The sequence below is a fragment of the Orycteropus afer genome, unplaced genomic scaffold (assembly GCF_000298275.1).
Source record: "Orycteropus afer afer isolate SDZICR_OR568_19922 unplaced genomic scaffold, OryAfe1.0 scaffold00419, whole genome shotgun sequence".
NCBI lineage: Eukaryota > Metazoa > Chordata > Mammalia > Tubulidentata > Orycteropodidae > Orycteropus > Orycteropus afer.
In genome coordinates, this window is record NW_006922006.1 from 796,339 (window position 1) to 820,441 (window position 24,103).

At 38.1% G+C, this 24,103-nt stretch overlaps 1 protein-coding gene across 1 annotated transcript in view; it reads left to right on the plus strand.

The window, feature by feature from the left end:
* Positions 1 to 5,822, plus strand: part of LOC103208206 (olfactory receptor 5B3-like) — an 8,407-nt gene extending 2,585 nt beyond the window's left edge. Inside the window, exon 2 of the mRNA XM_007953884.2 lies at positions 4,869 to 5,822. Coding sequence (XP_007952075.1) covers positions 4,878 to 5,822 — 945 coding nt within the window. The 5' untranslated portion in view covers positions 4,869 to 4,877. The remainder of the gene's footprint in view (positions 1 to 4,868) is intronic.
* The last annotated feature ends 18,281 nt before the right edge of the window (positions 5,823 to 24,103 follow it).

Genomic DNA, 24,103 nt, shown 5'->3' on the forward strand with positions numbered 1-24,103 from the left:
TTGAGTCAGACCCGACTCATAGCGACCCCTCCTTGGGTTTCCGAGGCAGTATCACTACAGAAGTAGATTGCCCCATCTTCCTTCCGAGGAGTGGCTAGTGGGTTTGAACCACCAGCCTTCTGGTTAGCAGTCAAGTGCCTTAGCCACTATGCTACCAGAACTCCTATAGATATAGATATAGATATAGATATATAATTTCAAGGAACCCTGTTGGCACAATGGTTAAGCACAAAGGTGCTAACCAAAACATCAGTGCTTTGAACCCACCCAGGAGCTTCATAACGTAAAAGCCCTGGAAATCTGCTTCTATAAAGATTACAGTCAAGGAAACCCTATGAAGCAATTCTGCTATGCCATATAAGGTCTTTATTACTCAGGATCAACTCAAAGGTGTACAACAACAACAACATAAATATAATCTCACAAAATCTTCTGGAAAATTTAATGATAGATACATTGTATTATTACAGATGAGAAGCTGAAATTTGAAGAGGTTAAATCACTTTCCTGAATTTGAGCCCCATGTACTTGACTATACAGAATAATTTTTTTAGCTTCTACACTTGCCTGTGCTAAATGTGGTGCAGTAAGTTTGAGTGGGAGTGTGTGCTCAGAGGCAACTGTGCAGAAAACGGAATTGCTGTGTCTCATTTGTTGAAAAAACATTCCCAGGCCTGATCTTCAGTGTTAAGGCAAATGGGTATTTAAAAAAATGTTTCTAAGGGGATGTATTGAGACTTCTGTGAGAAAGGGCAAAAAACCAAATTAAATAAAAATAAAATTCAATTTAAATAGCTTTACGATAACAAGTGCTGGCAAGGATGTGAAGCAATTTGAATACATTGTTGGTATGAATACAGAATGGAAGAGCCAATTCAGAAAACAGTTGTCAGTTTCTTATAAATTAAACATATACTTACAACACTCCCAAGAAATCCAGATCCTTTATATTTATTCAGATTAAATGTGAAAAGCAAAAATAAAAAGCTTTTTTCATGCAAAAATATTTAGGTAAGTGTTTGGAATGCTTTGACTTGTAATCACTAAACACTGAAACTAATATAAATGACCCTTAACTGGGAAATGGATACAACAGCTGCTGTCCAATAATGGAATACAAATCAACAATAAGAAGGATTCCATTACTGATACAGATAACGGTATAGATGGATCTGAAATGCTAAGTGAAAAACAACTACAAATATTAGGATCTCATTTATGTGACATTCTTGGAAAAACCATATGAAGACAATACAGTTTAGTGGTTGCCAAAAGTGGTGGGTGGGAGAAGGTGTTGGCCAAGAAACACAGGGTATTTGTTGAATTGATTAAGCAGTTCTGCATTGTGATTGTAGTAGTGGTTACATGACCATAGACATTAGACCAAGTTTAGAATTATTCACCAGAAAAGATGGATATTACTGTATATAAATAATACATAATTCAGAAGTAGGAAAAAAGAAATGACAACAAGTGATACATAAACATGTATTCACCCTGCACTGAGCATGCCCCCCTAGGTCCCCATGGGCCTACGTGTTTTCTGTAGACAATTGAGATGAGGTAATTTTGAGATGAGATAATTTTCTGTAGAAAATTGAGATGAGGAGCTGTAGACACCCCCATGGAGGACATCCCCTGAGAGCTCTGTGTCTTTGTAACTCCATCCTTGTTTCCATACATTAGTCTCTGACATCATGGCATCACTCCATAAGACATCAATCTAGGGACAAGACTGTGCAGAGAACCCCTTTGGTAATCATTTACTCAAATGAATGTTATCAACTGTTAGCACACATGCAACCATATCCAAATCTGAGTATAGGGAACACCCCAAAAGGAAAATTATGTTGAGTAATGTGAAATTACACTTTCTTTGTGAATTGTTTTTATATTATCAAAGGTAATCTCTCCTATCTCTAGATCTTTATCTAGATCAGCAGAGTCTTGATCACACAGGGTAACATTCACAAATTCCAAAGATTAGGACCTGATATCTTGGGAAACCATTATCGAGCCCGTGGAAGATTTGTTTTCACTTATGCTACTACACGTACATCACACAGATTGTCTGGGGAAGGGAGCCCTGTTACCTTGGCAACTCAAAGTTACAGGTGATTGTAAGCTTCAGCATCAGCAGCTGCACCTACTGGAGCCTGCTGCCTCCTCAGGCACCATCACAAGAGACAACTGGAGGCTGTTGTTAGCTTTACTCCACCTGGAAATCATATATATTTGCTCTTCATAACCATAATTCTGTGAAGTATGTGGGAGCAGGCACTTCATTATGTTTGTCTTACTAATAAGGAAGAGGTAAGTGACTCCTCAGAGCTCTGGTAGCATAGTGCCTAAGGCATTTGACTGCTAACCAAAAGGCTAGCGATTCAAACCCACCAGCCACTCCTCGGAAGGAAGATTGGGCAATCTCCTTCCAGTGATACTGCCTCGGAAATCCAAGGAGGAGTTGCTATGAGTCGGGTCTGACTCGACAGTAGTGAGTCCAAGTCCAAGTGACTCCTCTGAGGGTAGGGAAAGAATGCTTGGTAGGTAAAGGACTTCAACCAAGGTTTTCCGACTGCTTGTTAATGTTCTTTCCTCCATCTTTCCATCACTTCAAGATCATGGGACCTTTTCACCAGAACCTGAGGCCCAGCTTCTCTAACAGTATCAAGGCATTATTCCCTGACTGAATTTCTGATTTCAAACTCACAAATCAGAACTGTTTTTCTCTTTTTAACAGAAAATCAAGGGAAGTTTTTTTATTTCTTGTAAACTTTTAGTAAGTAGTGAAATTCTTGTAAAATCAGAGGGGAAGTTATATATGAGTTATTTGATCCCAAAATAATAGATTAAACACTTTTCTAAAACAGTTAAATAAGGTTGAGATACAAATGTCAAAGCTTCCAGCAGTACGGAGTTCAGTGATAGTTACAAAACATCATGTGGCTCTCCAAAAGAAGACAAATAAAAATCATAAACAAAAATAGGATAAATGATACTCTGATGGAGTAGTAACATCATCTTTTTCACTATCTGTTGGCCTTGAAGTAAAGTTAATCAGCTCTAGTTAAAAATTATTAAAAAAGAAAACAGATGAAAGCCTGTATGTCACCATCAACCCTTTGCAAGACCAACATAAAAGTCATCATCACATCCTAATATTATACCTAATGATATACCTACTACTAACAGTGGTTGAAGTATTACATTGCACAAATTTTCTGTAAAATTTCCCTTTAAAGTCTTAGAAAGCATATGTCATTTCGATGACTAAGGTGAAGCTGACCAAGACTTGCTTTTTTCAATTACATCATATCACATGCGAAATCTGAGCAATGAGAAAGTAAGACCAAAGAATTGATGCATTTCAATTATGCCATTGGTGAAGAATATTGAGTATAACATGGAATGCCAGAATGAAAAAATTCTCCTTTGGAGGAAATACTTTTAGAATGTCCCTGGAAGCGAGGATGAATAGACTTCATCTTGATTACTTTGGACATGTCATCAAGAGAGACCAATTGCTAGAGAAAGGCTTATGCTTGTTAAAGTCTATATAACCCAGTGCCGTTGAGTCAATTCCAGCTCGTAGTGACCCCCATTGGGTTTGCAAGGCAGTAGGTCTTTACCAAAGTAGATTGCTTCACCTTCATTCCATAGAGCAGCTGGTGGGTTTGAACCACCAAACTTCTGGTTAGTAGTCAAACTCAAAGTCTCTGTGCCACCAAAGCTCCTTGTTAGAGTATGAGGTTCAAAAAAAGAGGGAAACCCTCCATGAGACTGCTTGACACAGCAGTTGCAACTATGGGTTCAAGCAGGATCGTGCAGGACCAGGCATTTCTGTTCTGCTACACATCAGGTACCTTATGAGTTACTGATGGCACCTAACACCACCACCAAGCAGGTTATGGTGAACACACAAATTTTACTCCCCGTTTTTATGCATTATCTCATTTAATTATCACAATAATACCTTGAGGTAGGTCTTACTGCCATCTTTATATTTACAGATGGAGGAAATGTGGCTCTAAGAAGTTAGTTTAGGACCAGCGACTGCTGGGCAGTAAATGATAGAGCTAATATTGAACACATACACACCTTTTCATAGTACCAAACCTCTATTCCCAATGCTTCACAATTGTCTTTGCTGGCTTTACATGTCCCTACTTCTGCAGTTATGTCACCATATCTACCACACATATCTCTCAGTTACTTCATTGTGTTTCCTTAAACATAGAGTTTGGACCAATGGAGACAATGAGTAACTTTAAATTGATTTAAATTAAATTTGATTTAATTTCAGTTGAGACTATTGAGAAGACATGTGTTTGGATCCTAAGCATGGATTTGCCAGTTAATATTTCTGTCAATTTGAATAAATTACTCAACATTTTGTGCCTCACAAGTTAAATGGGGATAAGAATTAATCAACCTCAAAGGGTTGTTGCAAGGAATACATGACTGGGCATATAAGGTGTCTAGAGCAGTGTGGGCAGGTAAGAGATATAAACGTTTTCATTAGGCTTAGGAGCACTGAGTTGGAAGTTAAAGTCATTCTGGACATGTTATCTTGGCCTAGTTATCACATTTTCTATGGTTCAGAGTAAGAATGTATAAAATTCAAAAAACAGGGAAATGTTCCAGAAAGATCCTTCTGCTTCAATAATTGTAACTGTACAGACAATTTATGCAATAAATTTCATTGTCAAGCTCATGGTGTATATATATACAAAAATCTCAAAATATAAATTATTGCTATAATGAAATAATTCACATGGTATTTACTGATTTCAATTTCACTTCATTGTCTCTTCTGTTACACTCTGTTCTTTTAACCCTCATTGACACAGTGCACTCTCAATTCCCAGATAACATCAATGGAGAACAGAACCCAAGTGACTCAGTTCATGCTGCTCGGACTAAGCAATGCCCCAGAGCTGCAAATCCCTCTCTTTATAATGTTCACCCTCATTTACCTCATCAATGTGTTTGGGAACCTGGGAGTGATTGTGTTGATTTTGTTGGACTCTTGTCTCCACACACCCATGTATTTTTTCCTCAGTAACCTGTCTGTGGTGGACCTTTGCTACTCTTCAGCTGTCACTCCCACGGTGTTGGCTGGGTTCCTTACAGGAGACAATACCATCTCCTACAATGCATGTGCGGCTCAGATGTTCTTCTTTGCAATATTTGCTTCAGTGGAAAATCTTCTCTTGGCGTCAATGGCCTATGACCGCTACGCAGCAGTATGTAAACCCCTCCATTACACCACCACCATGACAACGGGTATGTGTGCACGTCTTGTTATCAGTTGCTATGTTGGTGGTATTCTGAATGGCTCCATCCACACAGGAGACACGTTCCACCTCTCGTATTGTACGTCCAATGTGGTCCATCACTTTTTTTGTGATGCTCCAGCAGTCAGGGTTCTCTCTTGCTCTGATAGACATGTTGGTGACATGGTTCTTGTTTGTGTGGCAACCATCAATATCTTTTTTGCTCTTCTTGTTATCTTGATATCTTACTTATTCATATTTATCACTGTCCTAAAGATAGGCTCAGCTCAAGGGTATCAGAAGGCTTTATTCACCTGTTCTTCTCACTTCATTTCAGTCTCCATGTTCTATGGGACAGTTGTCTTCATGTACATACAGCCCACCTCCAGTCATTCCATGGACACAGACAAAATAGCATCTGTATTCTACACTATGATCATCCCTATGCTGAACCCTCTGGTCTACAGCCTGCGGAACAAAGATGTCATGAGTGCATTCAAGAAGGTTCTTGAGAAGGCAAAGTTGTCTTTCTGCTTAACTTTTTAATATTGGAATCCACAACTACCTACTATTCCTTCAGATCTTCTCTCTACAATGTCTCATACTTCAAGACCTTCAATGGACTTAATTCCTAAGGTGATACAATGACTTTATAAAAAATATTTTGTCTAGAAAAACTAAAATATATATGCATAAATATAATACATGAATGAGGATGGCTTGGGGGATGTGGTGGCTGGGCCTGGTTGAGTGGCTGGGCAGCTGGTGGTTGTATTCCCTATGATGAGACTGGCAATCAACTCCATGGTGGGATCTACCACGAGCAGCTGAGTAGCTGCCTTTGAGATGTGGTCTGCTTCCTGTATATAAGGAGAAGCCTTGGGAATGATCTCTAGCCCATGGCATGCTTGGACCCTGCATGTAGCCGTGTCATTGCTCACCAGCTTGCTATATTCTGCTGACCTTGGGATTTACAATGGACTTAAGTTAATGGCTTGCCGTGTGGTTTGGTAACATCAGGACTGTGCCTTTTTACTTGTCAACCTTGGGGCTTCTTAGCCTCAGCAGCCAGCAGCTGTCTGAGTGAAGAAATGCCCCTAGCTCCAGTGGGCCGGGAGCAGGAGGCAGAGCTGGACCCCAAGGTTGAGTGGCTTTCACCCAGCCCTTAGAGCCTGGCACTTTGAATGTGGACTTAAAGCCTCCAAATTGTAATAATAAACTCCTGTTTGTTAAGGCCACCCCATTGGTGGTGTATTTCTTGTCAGAGCAGCACCAGGGAACCAGAACAGGGGACTGAAGAATATTTGGGTATTGCTCTTCAAAAACCATTTTAATAACATTTGATTTATTCACATGTTCTCTACCACATGACAATTCAAGCAAATATATCGAACAATGCACATAAAAGTCCACATATAGAAGACTATGCAAGGGTCAAATGTGCACACTTATACATAGGAATGGAAATTTTCATAATTAGGTAAATGGTGTGTCACTAGTTTTTAAGAAAAGAAATTAAAATAACTAATTCGTGAATTAGACACAAATTCATGTCTAATCTTATTTCTTCAGTTGAAAAACTTCCAAGAGTCCAAAATGAAGGTAAGGTGATATGATTTTTTTATTAAATATATTTGCTTTTGGTTTATTTTATCCAGACCTATAAAGGAATTAATTTTTCTCTTTACTAAATCATGATAGAAACTGTACAAACGCACTGCTGTGGAGTCGGATCTGACTCCTAGCGACCTCTCCTTGGGTTTCTGAGGTAGTAGCACCACTGAAGTAGATTGCCCAGTCTCCCTTCCCAGGAGTGGTTGGTGGGTTTGAACCACCAGTCTTCTGGTTAGCAGTCCAACGCCTTAGGCACTATGCCACTAGAGCTTCTAGAAACTTTATGGTTGCATGATAATTTTCAAAAGGAAAAAGATATGGAACACAAGAAAAGGAGATAAATAATAAGCCTTTTTATTATTTTCTTTCTAGCTTTCTCATACATGACTACCAACGTTTCATATTTTGTACAAATAAATAATTGAGAGTAATGATAATATTAACCTAATTCTTACTGAAAATTATATTAAATGGTTAATGCCCACAAGTCATGCATGCTTTAGTTCTGGTTGAGCTACATCAGCTCTGTCACTCTCCTGCTGACTCACTTCACGCCATTCCCACTGATTCCTTGTTATCCCTGGACAAGTCCAAGCATGTTCCTGCTCCAGGGCCTTTTACTTGCTGCTCCCTCCTTTCAGAATGCTCCGTCACATTCCCGACCCCTTTCAGGTCTCTGCTTACATGTGGCCATGTTATAGTCACCCCATTCCCTGATGCACACTGCTCCCTTCCAGCTTTCTTCTTCATAGTCCACAACATTACTCAATTATTATTACTGCACATGTGTTCACCTGCCCACCTATGTTATCTAACTAGAATGTACCATCCATAACATCAGTGGCTTTTTCTGCTTTACTAACTGATAGATATAGGTCTTGAATTAGAATTCTCATGTTATTTTTATTCTTTAGTCCTAAAACTTTTTCTCTCCAAAAATTAAGTTGAATAACAGGACAGTGGCCACAACCCAGTTTTAAGAACTGGGTAGACAAGACAGACAGAATGGCAAAGAAAGACTGAAGCTTACATTTCCAAGAACACAGCTGAACATCCACTGTCTTGACTGCTGCTACCAAGAGAGCTATGGTCTGCTCTCTCACAACAGAACTGCTGATAGACTGCCTGCCACCCTACTGAAAACTCCCAACTTCCCCAGCTCGGCACCGATGCATTGTTGAGCTCAGCCTGGGCTGACACCATTCTGGTCTCAGCCCATCTGCATGCAGATGCTTTAATATACTTTCAAAACTCTACCGGCCTGATTTCTCTTCCAGCACCGAACCTTATACTAACAACTTCACCTTCAACACGTTAACTGTGCCCGTGGTTTGCTAACATCTCATTCAATATTTGTTAAACTAATGAGTGAATTAATTAATTCAACTTTGAGTCTGGTTGCAAATATACTTGGAACACTGGTTTTTATAGTTCATTATCCACAAAATATTTCTTTGGAAAAGAATTTTGGAGCTTTTGTTGAGACATGACTATTTGTTTACTTGTTTTTAATCTACATACTCACTCAGTTCTTGAAGTGAGTTCTTTTTTTGAAAAATAAAATTTTCAAAACCACACAATCAATTTGATCATCATAAACCATCTATCTATGTATATATATATATAGTATGCATATTATGCATACATATTAGGAATAATATGTATATTATATTATGCATACAATTAGGAATAATTTCTCATTAAATATCAAGTTGTTGTTGTTATTAGGTGCCATCGAGTCGGCTCTGACTCATAGCGCCCCTGTGTACAACAGAACAAAACACTGCCTCATTCTGTTCCAGCCTCACTACCCTAGCTATACCTGAGCCCATTGCTGCAGCCACCATGTCAATCCATCTTGTTGAGGGCCTTCTTCTCTTTCAGTGACCCTCCACTTTACAAAGCATGACATTCTTCTCCAGGGAATGGTCTCTTCTGACAACATGACCAAAGGAGGTGAGACGAAGTCTGGCCATCCTTGCTTCCAAGGAGCATTCTGGCTGTTCTTCTTTCATTCTTTTGGCAGTCCATGGTGCTTTCATTATTCTTCACCCACACCACTATCTTTCTTTTTATGACCTTGAGGATTTTGAGGATTACAGGTCAACCATTTTGCAGGATTCTTTTAATTTGCACTTGTCTAGTATTGTTTTCTGACATTATTAGTAGTTGATTGATTACTGCGTATTCCATCTGGTGAGGTCTTTGTGTATAGTTGCTGCCTATGTTGTTGAAAAAAGTACTTAAATGAGTCTTGCAAAATTCTATCATGCACTCTCCAGCATTTCTATCGTATATTTCCAACCACTGATGATTCTTCTTTGTTTCCAACTTTCACATTCCAATCACCAATAATTATCAATACATCTTGACTGCATGTTTGGTCAATTTCAGACTGCAAAGTTTAGTAAAAATTTCCAATTTCTTCATCTTTGGTTTTGGTGGTCAGTGTATTAATTTAAATAATAGTGATATTAACTGATCTTCCTATGTTGTTGTTGTTATGTGCCGTCGAGTCGGCCCCGACTCATAGCGACCCCTCCTTGGGTTTCCGAGGCAGTATCACTACGGAAGTAGGATTGCCCAACCTTCCTTCCGAGTAGTGGCTGGTGGGTTTGAACCGCCAGCCTTCTGGTGAGCAGTCAAGTGCCTTAGGCACTATGCTACCAGAGCTCTGTCCTATCATTGACAGCATTATATTTCAGGACAGATTTTTTTTTTTTTTAAATTTTACTGTAATTTGGGTGAAAGTTTACAGAGCAAATTTATTTTCCATACAAAAGTTCATACACATTTTGCTTCATGACATTGACTACAATTCCTCACAATGTAACAACTCTCTTCCCATTTCCTCCCTGTAGTTACTCTTGTTACCTCTTCCCTGTGTCCTTCCCTCTCATGCACTCCTGCCACCCAAACTATCTTTCTGTACAAATATTGTCCTTCTGTTCTCCCATGATTATCACTCCAAGAAGTGTACCTACCTGATGCAAATGTTCACCCCATATGTCTGCCTATTGTTTGGCTGGAAGCCACAGGAGTGAGTTCAGTTCCAGATATGAAGGGCAACTAGGGGCCAAAGTCTCAGGGGTCTCACTAGGCTCTATCAGACCAGTAGACCTGGTCTTTTTTTTTTTTTTTTTTATGATTTTGAGTTTTGTCCTACATTGTTCTCCCACTCTATCCAGGATCTCCTGCCCTGTGGTAGCCAGGTACCATCTAGTTCTTCTGGTCTCATGGTTCAGGACAATCTTGATATATTCTTTTTGACAATGAATGTGATGCCATTCCTCTTCAGTTTGTCATTTCTGGCATACTAGACCACATGAGGTAAGCTTTGATGTTCATTTATTATTGCATATGGACATCGGGAAAAATCACATTGCCTAACATATGGTGGCACAGCCAACTAACAAAATTACTCTCAACAAGTTGTACACCTATAAAAAAGTTGAATTTTCAAAAATTGTCTGATAGATATATTTACCATGTAGACAGAAAAAAACAAACAAACAAACAAAAAAAACGTAGCTTCTGAGGTTGCTTATGTGCAACCAAAAACCTCATTGTATTTAGTTACTTGGTCTGGAGGTTTAGGGTCATGATTTCTTGGGACATCCCAGTTAATTATGTGTTTAGTGTTTCTGTTCTACCTCCTAGTTGGTTACACAGTGGCTGGGATCTTAAAAATTTGCAAGTGGCCATCAAAGTTAGAACAATTGGTCTCTATTTCCCTGGAGCCACAGAGGAAGGAGAATCAGGAATAGGAAGAACAGATGGAAAGTGTGTTTAATTACATCCATGCACAACTATTATTATTATTATTTTTTTGCCACAAGACCAGAAAAACTACACAATACCTAGCTACCATTACTGAATGTTTTGATCAAAGATTCTCTATAGAGAACAAAAGGAGGAAAATACCAAACAGAATTTAAAATTCTCATAGAATCTAGACTTTATGGAGCCATAGAGTTGGGATGAACATCTGAAATTATTGCCCTGAAATAAAATTTAAACATTAAACCAAAAATATCCCCTGAAATCTTCTTAACTAGTTAGGATTGTCTATCTTTATTTGTACAGAATGCCTACCTTAAGCACTGTGCACCTTTAAGATCTATCTACATGGGATCAAATTGACAACAGCAGACCAAAACGTTAGATAAGAAACATAAGGGATGGTGAAGAAATCAGATTAGTCCATATTATATGTGTTTTGGACTTCCTAATCAGTTTCTTTAGTCATTTGTCTATCTTGTGCAAGAAAGAAAATCTGCTCACTGTCGCTTTATAATATAACTTGATATCCAATGGTGTGAGCCTATTTGTATGTATTTTTCAGTTTAATCTGTATTTTCTTTTAGTTGTTCTTTAATTTCTTTTGTAATTAAAATAAAACATAAAAATAGAAATGAAATACAAACATTAAAAAAAAGAATATACTTTCTCCATTTAATTTCCTTGGCATCTTTGTCAAAAGCAGTTGAGTATATTTTTGTGGATCTATTTCTGGAATCTCTGTTTAGTTTGATTGATACATGTGCATAATGTTTTGCCAATACTATACTGTTTTCATTACTGTAGTTTTATATTAAGTCAAGAACTTGGATAAGAATCATCCTTCAACTTATTCTTTTTTCAGAATTATTTTAACTTGCAATATAATTTTACAGTAAGTTTATCTATATATCAAAAGCTCTTGCTCAGAGGACATTATGCTAAGTGAACATACTCAATCACAAAAGAACACATACGCTATAAGATCACTTTTGTAAAAAGTCAAGGAAAGCTTTAAACACGGAAATCATTCTTTGAAATTTATCCATCTCAGAGGTGGGAAGGGAAAAGAGAGTATGTCACTAACTAGAGGACAGACACGTTAACCTGGGTGAAGGGAAAGGCAATATACAATGGGGGGGGGCAGCACAAAATGATCAAGGCAGAGGAGGACATTGGGAGGAGCGCATGAATTAAAGACAACAAAGGTAAATGCTATTACATACACAATCTTGCAACAACAGTAATAGAAATAATCTAGGAGTGGATACTTAGATAGGCACTCAAACTGATCAGAGATGGGAAGGCAAATGAGTATACTCTCAAATACATGTAGGCTTGACAGAGAATATTTCTGCATAAGTGTTTATATTAGTTGCAAATATACCCATGAATATAGTAGTGTATGCAAGGAACAAAGCTATGAAAACTTCTTAGTCTTAACCAAACACAATGAGGGAATGAGTTGTGAGACATGAGGGCTCAGGACTACAGCCTCAGGATGCACTATGGTCAACTGACACAACATAGTCCACCAAGACAGTGTTTCACATCCTACTTTAGTAAGTAGTGCCTGGGATCTTAAAAGCTTGTGAGTGGCCATCTAAGGTGCAATTATTTTGGTCTCTCCCTGCCCAGAGCAAAGAAGAGGGAAGAAAATCAAAGATGAAGCAAACATATAGTCAAAGGAGTAATGGACCACATGAACTCCAGCCTCCACCTCTGAGGCCAGAGCCTGGCTACCACTTGTGGCTGTGCTGAAAGGAATCACAACAGCAGATGCAGGATAGACTGCGAGAAAATGTGGAACGAAACTCAAAAGCATAAAAAAGACTAGGTTTATTGGTCTGATAGAGGCTAGTGGAAGCCATGAGACTATGGCCCTTAGTAATCCTTCAAGGCAGGAAATGAACTCACCCTTATGCTTATGGGTCAACTTTCAGCATGCTAGACATGCCTGTAAGGTGAACAGTAATACCAGGAAGGTGTGCACTCATGAGAACTATCAGGCACGTAAGAACAAAGGGCAGCATTTGCTCGGGGACAAAGCTAAGGCAGAAAGGGATGGAAAGAAGGGTGAAAGAAAACGGTAAATGCAGGAGGAAGTAGGAGGAGAACTGTTACATTGTTGGCATTGCAATGCATGTCACAAAACAAAACGCGTATGAATTGTAGAACATAAAACCAATTTGCTCTGTAAACTTTCACCCAGATCACAAATTTAAAAATATGTTCATAAAAATACTCTTGCTTGGATTCTGATTGGGATTGTTTTGAATCTGTCGATCAGTGTGAAGAGATCAACATCTTAAAGACTTCCAATCCAGTATCATGATGTATCTCTTCACTTTAAATTTTCTTTACTTTCTTTCATTAGTGTTTCATAGTTTTCCAGTTTCAGCATTCAGTTGCTATATATATTAAGTTAGATTTCTACTTAATTGTTTCCCTTTGGTGGGAACTATTGTAAATTATACTGTTTTTTAATTTTAAATTCTATTTATTCATTCTAGCTTACAGAAAAATAAAGCTTGTGCACTGGAACCTCGCCAATGTCACATATTAGTTCCACAAGTTTTTGTTTGCAGATACATGGAATTTTATTTAAATATATAGCCTCATACTTCATGAATCTTTGTGATTTGCTAAGTAGAATTATGTTAATGAACTACATGGCACTTAATGATACATACTTCCCAGGAAAAGATAGATGCTTTGAGATGCGATTATTTAATAATATGATTTTCAGAAATTCAGGGCATGCAAAATTCAGGAGAGTAAGCATTATGTAGAAATACAGATTAAAATATGTTAGTAAGATGAGAAACCAGTATTACTATTAAAATGCTCCATAATTCTATTTAGAACATTTATGTTATAACTGATGCTCTATAATTATCAAGGATACTGAGTTCCAACATATTAGTATAGTTGGACTCAAAGTTTAATTCATTCATTATTCATTTAACATATATGTATTGAACATCTTCTCTTCATCTATTTGGGACTCTGTTGTTAGGTGCATAGATGCTTATAATTGTTAAATCACCTTGATGAATTAACCCTTTTATCAATATATAATCTCCTTCTTTATTTCTTGTAATAACTTTTTACTTAAAATTTATTTTTTCTGCTATTAATATAGCAGACAACTCTTTTGATTACTGTATGCATAGACTATCCTTTTCCCTATTTTCACTTTCAAACTACTTCTGTCTTTGGATTTATAGTAAGTCTTTTATACACAGCATGTAGTTGGGTTATTTTTTAAATCCATTCTGCCAATCTCTGTCTCACTTGGAGATTTTAATCCATTTACATTTAAAGTACATTTGGAGGCTTTATGACTCTGACTGGACTTCATGGCATACAACAAGAACTTATTTTGCCATTTTGCTATTATTCATGTTTATCTTTTTTGTTGTTCCTCAGTTCTTCACTGTAGTGTACAATCTTCATTCCATACTCATTACATTTTTTGTGTATTTTGAAATGATTGCCTTAGTGGTTACCTTGGGAATTACAACACCTTAAAACAATAAAGTTTGAGTTCCAAAAAAACCAAACTCACTGTTGTCAAGTTGGATCCGACTCATAGTGACCCCTCTTTGGGTTTCCGAGGCGGTGTCACTACAGAAGTAGATTGTCCAACCTTCCTTCTGAGGAGAAGCTGGTGGGTTTGAACCACCATCCTTCTGGTTAGCAGTCAAATGCCTTAGGCACTACGCCACCAGAATTCCGGAAGTTTGAATTAGTACCAAATTAATTTAAATAGGATACAAACCTCTGCTCCTATACTTCTCTCTTTTGTTTTGTTACTGTCACAATTTATATCTCTACATATTGTGTACTTAATAACATAGGTTTATAATAATTGTTATATGCATCTATTTTGAATCATAAGGAAAAAGTGAAGAATTACAAACCAAAGATACAAGAATATTGGTTGTTATATTTACCTGTATAGTCATTTTACTATCTAGAATCCTTCAGTTCAGCCTGAAGGACTCCTTTCAGTATTATTTGTTGGAGAGATCTACTAGTGACAAACACTCTGCTTTTGTTTGTCTGGAAGTGTCTTGATTTCTCCTTCATTTCCCCCCATTTTTGAAGGATAATGCTGCCTTATTTGGAAGGCATGTTTGACAAGGTTCCCCCACCTCAACACCTGAAATGTCTTAATGCACAGACTTACGACTTCTGTGGGTTCTGAGAGTCTGTTGTACATGTCAGGTTGCTTCTCTCTTACTGCTCTCAAGACACTCTATTGTCTTTGTCTTTTCACTGTTTGAGTATAATGTCTCTGGGTATAAATTTCTTTGTGTTTTTCTAATAGGAGTTTGTTGAACTTCTTGGATGTGTACATTCTTGCCTTTTATCAAATTTGGAGAGTGTTCAGCCATTATTTCTTCAAATACTTTTTTTCCCCTGGGTCCTTTCTTTCTGGTACTCCCATTCTTCATCTCTGTGTGTTATGTATATATGTACATACCTTCCTAAAAATTGTATACAATCTTCCTGACAATCCTATAAGGGTTGTATTAAACATTAATAAAATTAATATTGATAAAATATTACATATTATATTGAATCCTATGTCACCTCATAATGTTGGATATTATGCACACACAAACATATTTTCTCATATAATCTTATCAATCTTGTGAGGGATACATGATATAATTATCTGCCTCTTTCCAGAAATTTGGAAACATTAAGTCACCTTCCTGAGTTTGAGGCCAAGTTACCTGCCTACATAGAAAAAATATGTCATCATAGTTATTGCTAGATGTCAGTGAGTCAGTTTCAATTCATATTGACCCTGTGTACAACAGAATGAAAAACTACATGGTCTGGTGCCTTTCTTACAATTGTTGGTATGTTTGTGTTCATTGTTGCAGCCACTGTGTCAATCCATCTCATTGAGGGCCTTCCTCTTTTTCACTGCCCCTCTACTTTACCGAGCATGATATCCTTCTCCAAGTATCTGTCCCTCCTGACAACATGTCCAAAGTACATAACATGACGTCTTGCCATCTTTGCTTCCAAGGACCGTTATGGCTATACTTCTTCCAAGACAGATTTGTTTGTTCTTCTGCAGGCAATGGTATAGTCGATATTCTTTGCCAACACTACAATTCAAAGGCATCAATTCTTCCTTGGTCTTCCTTGTTTATTGTTCAGCTTTCTCATGCATATGAGGTGTTTGGAAATATCATGGATTAGGTCAGCACACCTTAGTCCCTAAAGTGACATCTTTGCTTCCTAACACTTTAAAGAAGTCTTTTGCAGAAGGTTTGCTCTGTAATACATTGTTTGGTTCCACGACAACTCCTTTCATGGGCCTTGACTGTGGATTCAAATAAAATGAAATCCTTGACAACCTAAATATTTTCTTCACTATCATGATGTTGCTTATTGTTCTAGTTGTGATGATTTTTGTTTTCCTTATGTTGCAGTATAATCCATACTGAAGGCTGTAGTCTTTGAACTTCATCAGGAAGTGCTTCAAATCCTCTTTACTTTCAACTAGCAAGGTTGTGCCATCTGCTTGCCGCATATTGTTAATGAATCTTCCTTCAATCTTGATGCCACATTTTTCTTCATATAGCCCAGCTTCTCAGATAATTTGCTTAGGATACAGATTAAATAAATATGGTGAAAGGATACAACCCTGACACACACCTTTCCTTGCTTAAAACCATGAAGTATCCCCTTTGCTGTTCATACAACAAAGAAATGTTCTGGAACTCCCATTCTTCAGAATGTTAACCATCGTTTGTTATGACACACACAGCCATTTGTTATGACTATGCCTTTGCATAGTCAACGTTGTTGCTGTTGCCGGGTGCTGCCAAACTGATTCCAAATCGTACCAACCCTACATACAACAGAATGAAGCACTGCCTTATCCTGCACCATCCTCACAATCCTTGCTATGCTTGAGCCAATTGTTATAACCACCGTCTCAATCCATCTTGCTGAGGGTCTTCACCTTTTTTTCTGCCCCTCCACTTCACCAAGCATAGTATCCTTCTCCAGGGACTGGTTTCCTCATGACCAAAGTAGGTGAGATGAAGTCTAGTCATTCTTGTGTCTAAGGAGCATTTCAGCTGCCCTTCATTCAGGTCAGATTTGTTCATTCTTCTGGCAGTCTGTGGTGTTTTCTGTATTCTTCACCAGCATCACAATTCAAAGGCATCAATTCTTCTTTGATCTTCCACATTTAATACCCAGCTTTCGCATGCTTATGAGGTGATTGAAAATACCATGGATTGGATGCATAGTCAACAGAACATAGGTGTGGTGGTTTAGTTGTGTGTCAACTTGGCTGGTCCTGGTTTTGACTGATTGGGCAGCTTGATGTAGTGATTCTCATGATGAGAATGGTAATCAACTCCAAGGTGGAATCTGCTGTGAGCAGCTGAGTAGCTGCTTTAGGGACGTGGTGCCTTTCCAGTATATATGAAGAAGCTTGGAGAAAGATTCCTGAGCTTCTTGGCATGCTTGGACGCTGCATTTAGCTGAGTCTTCATTCAGCAGATGTCATGTTGCCTGCAGATCTTAGGCTGTTTCTGGACTTGAACTAGTGCCTTGCCATGTTGCTTGATAATCTTGGGACCGTGCCATTTTACTTGTCAACCTTTGGTTTGTCAGCTTCAGCAGCTGCCTGAGTTAAGAGAAGCCTCCAGCTTCACTGGGCTGGGAGCAAGAGGCAGAGCTGAAGCCCAAGGTCAAGGGGCCTTCACTGAGCCCCTAGAGCTGGCAGTTTGAACTCAGAGTTTCAGCTTTCTAAACTGTGAAGGAATAAATCCCCGTTTGCCAAAGCCATCCACTTGTGATATGGGTGTTATAGCAGCACCAGGGGACCAAACAATGGGTAAACATCTTTCTGGTATTTTCTTCTTTCAGATGAAACAAACAATATTCCTCTTTCCTTATCTTCTTCTGAACCTGGTTTGAATTTCTGGCAGTTTCCTATCAATATACTGCTGTATCCATTTTTTAATTTCCTTCAGCAAAATTATACTTATGCATGCTATAAATGATATTGGTTAACAACTCCCACATTCTGTTCAATAGCCCTTTATTGGAATGGGCACAAACATGGATCTCTTCCAGTTGGTTGGCCAGATATATGTCTTCCAAATTTCTTGCCATAGATGAAAGAGCGAGTCCAGTATTGCATGTGTTTGATGAATCATCCTTTTTGGTATTCTGTCAACTTCAGGAGCCTTGTTTCTGTCAATACCTTCAGTGCAGCTTGGATTTATTTCTTCAGTACTGTCTGTTATTGATCATATGCTACCTTTTGAGAATAACTGAATATTGACTTACTCTTTTTTGTACAAATACAATGGTGCAAGTTGGATTCAGAAGAGGACGTGGAATAAGGGATATCATAGCTGCTGTCAGATGGATCTTGGCTCAAGGCAAAGAATACCAGAAAGATGTTTACTTGTGCTTTATTGACCATGCAAAGGCATTTGATTGTGTGGATCACGACAAATTATGGATAACATTGAGAAGAATGAGAATTCCCGAACATTTGATTGTACTCATGAGGAACCTGTACCTTGACCAGGAGGCTGTCGTTCGAACGGAACAAGGCGACACTGCATGGTTTAAAATCAGGAAGGGAGTGCGTCAGGGTTGTATTCTTTCTCCATACTTATTCAATCTGTATGCTGAGCAAATAATCTGGGAAGCTGGACTATATGAAGAAAAACGTGGCATCAGCATTGGAGGAAGGATCATTAACAGCCTGAGATATGCTGATCATACTACTTTGCTTGCTGAAAGTGAGGATGACCCGAGGCACTTACTGATGAACATTGAGGAACACAGTCTGCAGTATGGATTACATCTCAACATAAAGAAGATAAAAATCCTCACAAATGGACCAATAAGCAGCATTATGATAAATGGAGAAAAGATTGAGGTTGTCAAAGAATTCACATTGCTTGGTTCTATAGTGGAGGCCAATGGAAGCAGCAGTCAGGACATTAGACAATGTGTAGCACTGGGTAGGTCAGCTGCGAAGGAACTATTTCAAGTGCTGAGGAGTAAGGATGTCTCCTTGAGGACTAAGGTGTGCCTGACACAGGCCATGATATTTCCAGTCGCCTCATGTGCATGTGAGAGCTGGACAATGAATAAGGAAGACCGAAGAAGAGTTGATGCTTTTGAGTTGTGGTGCTGGCGAAGAATGCTGAAGGTAGCATGGACAACCAAAAGAACTAACAGATCTGTCCTGGAAGAAGTGCAATTGAGATGCTCCTTGGAAGTGAGGATAGCCAGATTTCATCTCGCCTACTTTGGTCATGTTGTCAGAGGGGACCATTTCCTGGAGAAGGATATCATGTTTGGTAAGGTGGAGGGTTGATGAAAGAGGGGAAGGCCTTCAATGAGATGGATTGACACGGCGGCTGCGACAATGGGCTCAAGTATAGCAAGGATCATGGAGCTGATGCGGGATCAGGCAGTGTTTTGTTCTGCTGTGCATAGCATGGGGTCGCTATGAGTTGGAAGTGACTCGATGGCACCTAACAACAACAAAAACAACAACTTTTTTGTACTGTGACTGTTTTCTTTCCATCTTCCTTTGATTCTTCCTGTGTTGTCCATAGAATCATTCATTATTGTAACTTGAGGCTTGAATTTTTTTTTCTGTTCTTTCAGCTTGGGAAATGCTGAGGATGTTCTTTTCCAATTTGGTTTTCTAGCTCCAGGTTTTTGCATATTTTATTATAATATTTCATTTTTTTCTTCACAAGCTTTACCCTTTGAAATCTTCTGTACAGCTCTTTTACCTTGTTTCTTCTATTCACTTTAACTACAGCACACTCACTGTCTTACATATTGCCAGGAGATGAGGCCCTCAGTTTGGAAGGCACTCAAAATATAACTTGGGAAGAGCTGCCTCCTCAAGTTGAGTTGACCTCAATGACATGGAAAAAGAAAAGTTTTCAGGACCTTTATTTGCTGATGTGGCAATACTCAAAAAGAGAAGAAACAGCTGCAAACACTAATAACTGAAACATTGAATGCACTAATTATGAACCTAGGAAAATTAGAAATCATAAAAAATGAAACACTATGTTTGAAGACAGATATCTTAGGCATTAATGAAGTGAAAAGGACTGGTATTGGCCATTTTGAATCAGACCACTATATGGTCTACTGCTGAACATCGAATAAGGAAGACTGAAGAAGAATTGATGCATTTGAACTATGGTATTGGCAAAGAAGATTGAAAATACCATGAACAGACAAAAGAATGGACAAGTCTGTCTTGGAAGAAGTACAACCAGAATACTTCTCTGAAGTGTGAATGACCAGAGTTCATCTCTCGTACTTTGGTAATGTTATCAGAAGGGATCAGTCTCTGAAGACACATATCATGCTGGTTAAGGAAGATGGTCAGCAAAAAATAGGGGAAGATCCTTAACAAGATGGCTTGACATAGTGGCTGTAATGATGGGCTTAAGCATAGCAATGATTGTCAGGATGGCAGAAGACCCAGGAGTGTTTCATTCAAATGAAACCCCCAGAAGTGTTGTACTTGGGGTCACTATGAGTTGAAACTGACTCAACAGCCCCTAACACAACAACAGCATGACAAAAGAATGGCAAACTGAAAAGGAATGACATTGCATTCATCCTTAAAAAGGGCATTTCAAAAACCTTCCTGAAGTACAATGTTGTCAGTGATAGGACAATATTCACATGTCTACAAGGAAAACAAGTTAATTCAACTATCATTCAAATTTGTACATGAACCACTAATGCCAAATATGAAGAAATTGAAAATTTTTACCAAACTCTATAGTCTGAAATTGATCAAATATGCAATCAAGATGCATTGATAATCACTGAAAATTGGAATGCAAAAGTTGGAAACAGAAGTTTCAGTAGCTGGAATATATGGCCTTGGTGATAGAAAGGACACGAAGAATTGAATGACAGAATTTTGCAAGGCCAAGAAGTTACTCACTGTAATCATCACTTGCCTAAATTTAATGGGGTGCAGTAAGACAGTTTGGGAGTATGTGCTCAGAGGTGATTGTACAGAAAAAGAAATGGATATTTCCTTATTGTAAAAAAAAAAAAAATTTTTTTTGGAAGACTCAATTTGTGCTGTTAAGGCAATGAATGAAATTTTAGAAATTCAATGAAAAAAGCTTATAGTACCAAGTGCTACCAAGAATGAAACACGGAAGTACATTATTGGTTAAAATGAAAAATGGTAGAGACACTGCAGTAAACAGTTCACCTTCAATTAAGTATGACTAAACAATCCGCCTCCTAGGTATTTGCCAAAATGAAAACTTTAGGGGAATGTTTAAAGCAGTTTTATATATACTGGCACTAAGACAATGTTCCTTAGTTGGGGAATGAATAAACAGTATGTGATGCCCAATAATGAAATAAAATACAATAACAAAAATGACCACTTCTGGTACAGGTAATAATACAGATGAATCTCAAATACATCATGCTAAGTAAAAGAAACTAGTCTCAAAGATTGTGTGGTATAAGATTATAGTTACATGATATTGTTGCAAAGGTAAAACTATGTGGAGACAATAACATTTACTGGTTGTTAGCAGTGTTTGGGAGAAGGTGTTGACTACAATGACGATTGAGAAAGTTTGTTTAGGTGACAAAACTGTGCTATATTATAATTGTAGACATTTGACCAAAGTCTTACAATTCTATTTTACAAACTTTGGATTTACCATATGTAAATTATACTTTAAGTAGAAAGTGAGAAAAAGGAGAAACGACAAGTAAAGCCCAAACGTATGTGTACACTTATCGTATCCAGGTAGGTTCCCGTGGGCAGTATACTTGTTTTTTCCCTGGGCAATTGGCATGAGTAGTTGAAGATGCCCTCATGGGAACATCCCCCGAGACCTGTGTGCTTTCATTATCCATTTTGGTCTGCATGCATTACCCTCTGAAATATCAACAGGACTTCATATGACATCCTTTTAGAGGGACCAGGCCTTGTACAGAGCCCTTTGGTGTCATTTATTCAAATGAACGCTGATGGTTGTTAGCACACAGACCAACCTTCCCCTAAACTGATTATCTGCAAGAGTCCTCAACCACAGCCACAGAAAATAGCTGAAAAGAAACATTATCTTCAGTAGCTTGAAATGATAGGTTCTTCATGAATTGCTTCATAGCCCTTTCGTCATTCATGGCTACAATGTTGTGAACTATGTGGGAGATATTCCTTTATGACATTTATCTTACAAATAAAGAGGAGGTAAGTGACTCCTCCAAGAATGGAGGAAACGTGCAGCACGTGCAGGCCTTCCATCTGGATGACTGGCTGTGTGTCCATGCTCTTTTCTCTCTCTTTCTCTGCCTTCCAGACCTTGGAACCTTTGACCAGTGCCTGAGACAAAGCTTTTTTGCATTACTCCATGGCTGCCTTTCTGATTTCAAACTAACAATTCAGAATTGCCTTTGTCTTTTTATCAGAGATTATTAAGGTAAGCTTTTTTTTTTTTCTTTCACATGTACAACTTTAATTAGCAGTGTACTTCATACATAAACACTGAGGAAACCATGAGTATTTTGACCCCAGAATCAAATGTCCTAAACATTTGTCTTACACTGAGAGGTAAGGCTGGGATATACATTGAAATCTCCATCAGTGGTACCAATGAAACTTCTTGCTTGTATCCTAAAGAAGATGAGAAAATAAGAGGGGGGTGGGTACACGATGCTTTGATTGACTAGATGGTAATTTCACCTTGTTCACTATCCATTGGCTTCTAGTTGAATGTAGAATTTTAAAAGAAAGAGTGAAATGACACTTTCTTAGCTATAGAATTCTCCTAAATGAATGATCAAGATCCAAGCTCTGTGTGAACCCTTGCCCCATAATCTCACTTGTATTATTATTATTATTATTAGTAGTAGTAGTAGTAGTAGTACACCTGCAATTGCTGACAGTGCTGAAACCCAGGATTTTTATCTATCAGACCTGGGTTTAAACTTGGAATCTTGAGTCTCCCTCATTCTAGCTGTGTAACTATACAGTACCACGTAACTTTTTGAACACCTACTGATAAAACAAAAAATAATAATTCTACATACCTTGTAAGGTAATTGGGCGAATTAATTGAAAAAGATGTATGTATATATACTTATATGATCATTGGTTGTGCAACATAGTGTATGCTAAAAGTGTTTGTGTGTATCAAAGTTTGGCAAATATAAGATCTTTATAATCCAGTCTTCTAAAGGGAAATTGTGAAAGGATTGAGAGGAAAATTGTAAAGAAGAGTGGTTAGTAGAGGACTGGAGTCCTGGAAAAGACATCAATTTCAAATAAAATATGTAAAGTATGAACAGATTGAATATATGTATATAATAGAACTCCATACCTGGACAGATCTTCAGGCACGAGTTACCCATAATCTATAAATTTACGCGTGATCTCTGTGATTCAGCTGTGAGATGACAACAAAGAGAGAAAGAATGAGTCTAAATAAATGAGATTCTCTCCATCCAACCTGAAATATGGAATTCAAGGAGAAATTAAACAAAAGTACGGCTCATGTGGAATGGTTGCCATAGCCACTCATATGGGATGGCAAGTGCTGAGAAACAGAATATCTCAGTGAACTGAGAGTATAAGGAAAGCATTTAGGTGAGTGAGGCTACCACATGTTAAAAACTCACCCAGACTTTAAATCCCTGCATGTCACCACCCACATTACTCAAGACCAACACTGAAAGCCCTGATGCGATCCTTGATATCACACCTAATGTTAGACCTAACACTAACATTAGTAGATTATGCTAGACACCCGATTTTACACATTTTTATGCAATGTCTCATTTAATTCTCACAATAATATCTTGAAGTAGGTCTCATTACCATCTTTATTTTGAAGATGGAGAAATGAGGGACAAGGGAGTTAGATTTAGACCCCTGCTACTTCCGTAGTGATGCTGCCTCAGAAATCCAAGGAGGGGTCGCTGTAAGTCGGATCTGACTCGACGGCACATAACAACAGCAACAATAAATAATAGAGTTGACATTTGAACACATATGCACCTTTCCTCAGAACCCAAGTTCTACACCCGATGCATATATTTCTCTTCATAATTGTTTTTACTGAGTGTGCATCGCTTATTGCTGAAGTTATAACACCATATCTCTCTCTCTCAATTACTTCACTGTGTATCCCAGATACTGAATTTCTACCAATGGAGACAAAGAGTAATTTTAAATGGAGTTAAATTCAACTTTGTTTAAATTAAGTTGAGATCATCGGACTTGGGGAGAACTTGTCTGGATTCTAAGCTTGGCTTTGCCAGTAAGTAAATTTTTTTTTATTGACTTTGCCAGTCAGTAAACCAGAATAAATTACTCAAGCTCTTGTGCCTCATAAGTTAAATTAAGG